General features: G+C 39.9%; 1 protein-coding gene across 1 annotated transcript in view; it reads right to left on the reverse strand.

Annotated features, from left to right (window-relative positions):
• Positions 1-3,349, reverse strand: part of LOC105991876 — a 22,688-nt gene that overhangs the window by 10,542 nt on the left and 8,797 nt on the right. Inside the window, exon 6 of the mRNA XM_013024618.1 lies at positions 130-446. Within this exon, the coding sequence (XP_012880072.1) occupies positions 130-446 (317 nt within the window). The remainder of the gene's footprint in view (positions 1-129; positions 447-3,349) is intronic.

Here is a 3,349-nt window from a genome sequence, read left to right on the forward strand (position 1 = left end):
TACAGACAAAATCATAATTTCTTTTCTAAAATATTTTCTAGTTTAAATTACTGACAAAATCATAATTTCCTTTGTAATACATTCTCTAGGTTAAATTATACATAAAATCATAGCCAACCCCCAAATAGCCAAACTGGTTGCAGAAATATTGATGCCCAGAGCAGGGATGCTGGAATCTTGTGGAGCAGTGAAGCTAATTGCTCGTTTAACTTCTGAGATGAGATGAGATTCCTCCTTGCCTTTGATTGTAATGAAGATCTTTGTGCCATTTTCTATTTTAAAATGTTCTGCTTTAAATCCAAATGTTTCTTTAGAGCCAGCCTCCTTAGATGTCCGATCAGCAGCATGGTCAAAATCATGTTGGAGCTTCTGGGAAGACTTACTTATTCTTATGGTGTAGTTGGCAGCTGGAACACACACAGGATGGCTCACTGCAGACACGTTGCCTGGTGAGCACCGATTAGATGCTCACGATAGTTTAGAGAACGCCAGATACAGCGTTTGTCTGGTTACACCATTGTCCTTAGTTTAACAAATACACCAGGTTTTTAAAATGTATTATACCATCACAGAAAATTTTAATTCACTGTCATGAAGCACTGAGCCTCCCTCCCTGCCAGAATTTAGTTTATACAGAGAGATATACAGAGCTGAATGAGCTTTTTGATTTGGAACAGGGAGCACAGGAATGCTCAAGTGTGCTTTCTTATGAAGCTGAAAGAAAGTAATATGTGAGGGGAAGAAGTGAGATGATCAAGGAACAGAGGAGTGGGAGGAGACCCAAAAGCTGGAGTTTGTACTAAGCTTAGGACCTAGGGCAGACCTTGACTGGTGATCTCCATTACTGGTTTTCTAAGTAATAGAACGTTTTACCTCAACTTTCTCATCTGAAGCTTATCAAACCTGGAAAACATAGATTTAGTCATTCAGCTCTATCAAATATTTACTCCACTGGTGAAAATTATAAACAATAGTACATGAAGTGGTTAGCACAAATAAATACGTAAAGAATGAATGTTTGAAATGTTAGCTACAACTATGAATAGATAAGAAAGGAAGTAGGATACCCACATAAAGGCTTCATCCCAACTGCTTTTAAAATTCTACCAGAGTGATGTTCTAGGTGGTACCAGTGGCTCATGCTCATAATCCTAGCTACCCATGAGGCTTAGAGGTGAGCTTGTTGTTGTGAAGCTTAGGCAGGAAAGTCTATGAGACTTATCTCTAACTAACCAGCAGAAGCTAGAAGTTGAGCCATGGCTCTAGGGATAGGTTAAAAGCCTTGAACAAAGAAGCTCAGACACAGTGCTGAGTCTCTGTATTCAAGGCCTGAGGCTGGCATTCTCATTTAAAAAAATATATCCTGTAGTTAGGTATGGTGGCTTCCATCTGTAATCCCAGATTCTTTGGAAGGGAAGATCTGAAGAATCTTTGCTCAAGACCGGGTGGGGCATAAAGACTCCCATCTTAACAAACATGGTAGAACATACCTGCAATCCATACTATGCAAAAGGTACAGGTAGCGGAATTGCAGTCTTCTGTCGATCCAAGCTAGAAATTTAAGACTGTCTAAAAATTCACCAAATCCAAAAGAGCAGACTCAAGTGGTAGAGTGCTTGCCTTACATGCTTAAGACAATCCCTATCCCTAATATAACAACAGAAATGAAAACTAAACAAAAAAGCTTTTCAGGTTTACAATTTGGTGTTAGAACATTGAGTGCCCCTCTTGAGATGTTTTGTGGAAGGATGACAGTATTTTAAGAATGAGGTAAGTAACTTTTGCCTTTTTTTTTGGTGCAGTTCCTGTGGCTTGAACTCTGGACCTGAGCTTCTTTATGCTGAAGGTACTACCACTTGAGCCACAGCACCACCTCCAGCTTTTATGAGTTTTATGAGCTTTTATGAATGTCTTAGGGATATTTCTGACTGTGCTGGCTTTGGATCAGTCACTATCCTAGATCTCTGCCTCTTGGGTAGCTAGGATTATAGCAGTCATCCATCAGCACCTGGCCTGGCTAAGATTAACATGTAGTTTCTCTATACATAGCCTTGGTTGCATTCTCTACCATTCTGCACATAACCTTGTGTTCCACCGAGGTAAGTCTTCTTCCTTTCCCTCCTCCACCCTTTCCCCTCCTTCTCCTTCCTCCCATAGTTTAACCCAAATATTATGAAGGCTTTCTTCTTTAATTTTAATGTTTGGCAGGCCTTGGGTTTGAGTTCTTGATCTTGCACGTGCTAGGCAAGCACTCTACCACTTGAGACACACTGCCAGCCTGTGTTTGCTGTTAGCTTCATGTTTAGACAAGACCTCACTTTTGCCTTGCACCAGTCTTGGAGCATCACCACAATCCTCCTGCCTTTGCTTCCTGAACAGCTGAGGCTGCATGCTCACCTCCACCATGTGTAGCTCCTTTGTTGTGTTATGATGGGGAATTTTAACTTTTTCTCTGAACTGTAGTCTTCCTGGAGTCTTTCTACCTCTTCATTGGCTGGAATTATAGGCAAGAGCCTCTATGACAAGCTATTTTTCCTTTCTTGACCTTGATGATATCATTGGATTTCAACTCCTTCAATGGCTTCTTTTTCTTTCTCCTTATAAGAATATTTTTTGTCGGTTGTGGGGACTGAACTCTGCTCCTGGGTGATGTCCCTGAGCTCCTCAGCTCAAAGCTAGTGCTCTACCACTGGAGCCACAGTGCCACTTCCAGTTTTTTCTGCTTATGTGGCACTGAGGAATTGAACTCAGGGCTTCATGCATGCACTCTACACTGAACCACCTTCCCAGACCTTTGTATGGAAATCTTATTCTTCAGGACCCAGATAAGACTTCTTTCTAGTGAAGTCTGACTCAAGTAATTCATTGTCCTTGATATTTTCTTCCATGAAATTCTACTGCATGGAATGATGTTTTCCAGATTTTTCTGGCTTAACTTTTCATTCTGATGAGATTCTATTGTTCTTGAGAATAGATTATATTTTTATACTACCATCTAGAGTTCACAATATTGTACTGGGTTTATATTTGTTTTCCTTTGTTACTAGTTGGCTAATGATATACTTGTTAAATTGATACCCCAAATGATGAAAGTAGAGAAGTATAAAATATTGGAATCTTATGTAATTATTTTGGTAATTCTAAATCTGTATTTCTCTTCTTGCTATAATAGGGGATTGAACTCAAGGCCTCATGGTTGTTTTTTTTTCTGGTTAACTGGATATGGAACCTCATGGACTTCTGCCCAAAATGTGATTTTCCATGTCTCAGCTTCCTAAGTTGGTCAAGTTACAAGGATGAGCCACTGGCATCTTGGTAAATCAGCAGATTTAATCTGCATATTTACCAG

This window comes from Dipodomys ordii, unplaced genomic scaffold, assembly GCF_000151885.1.
Source record: "Dipodomys ordii isolate 6190 unplaced genomic scaffold, Dord_2.0 Scaffold78, whole genome shotgun sequence".
Taxonomy (NCBI): domain Eukaryota; kingdom Metazoa; phylum Chordata; class Mammalia; order Rodentia; family Heteromyidae; genus Dipodomys; species Dipodomys ordii.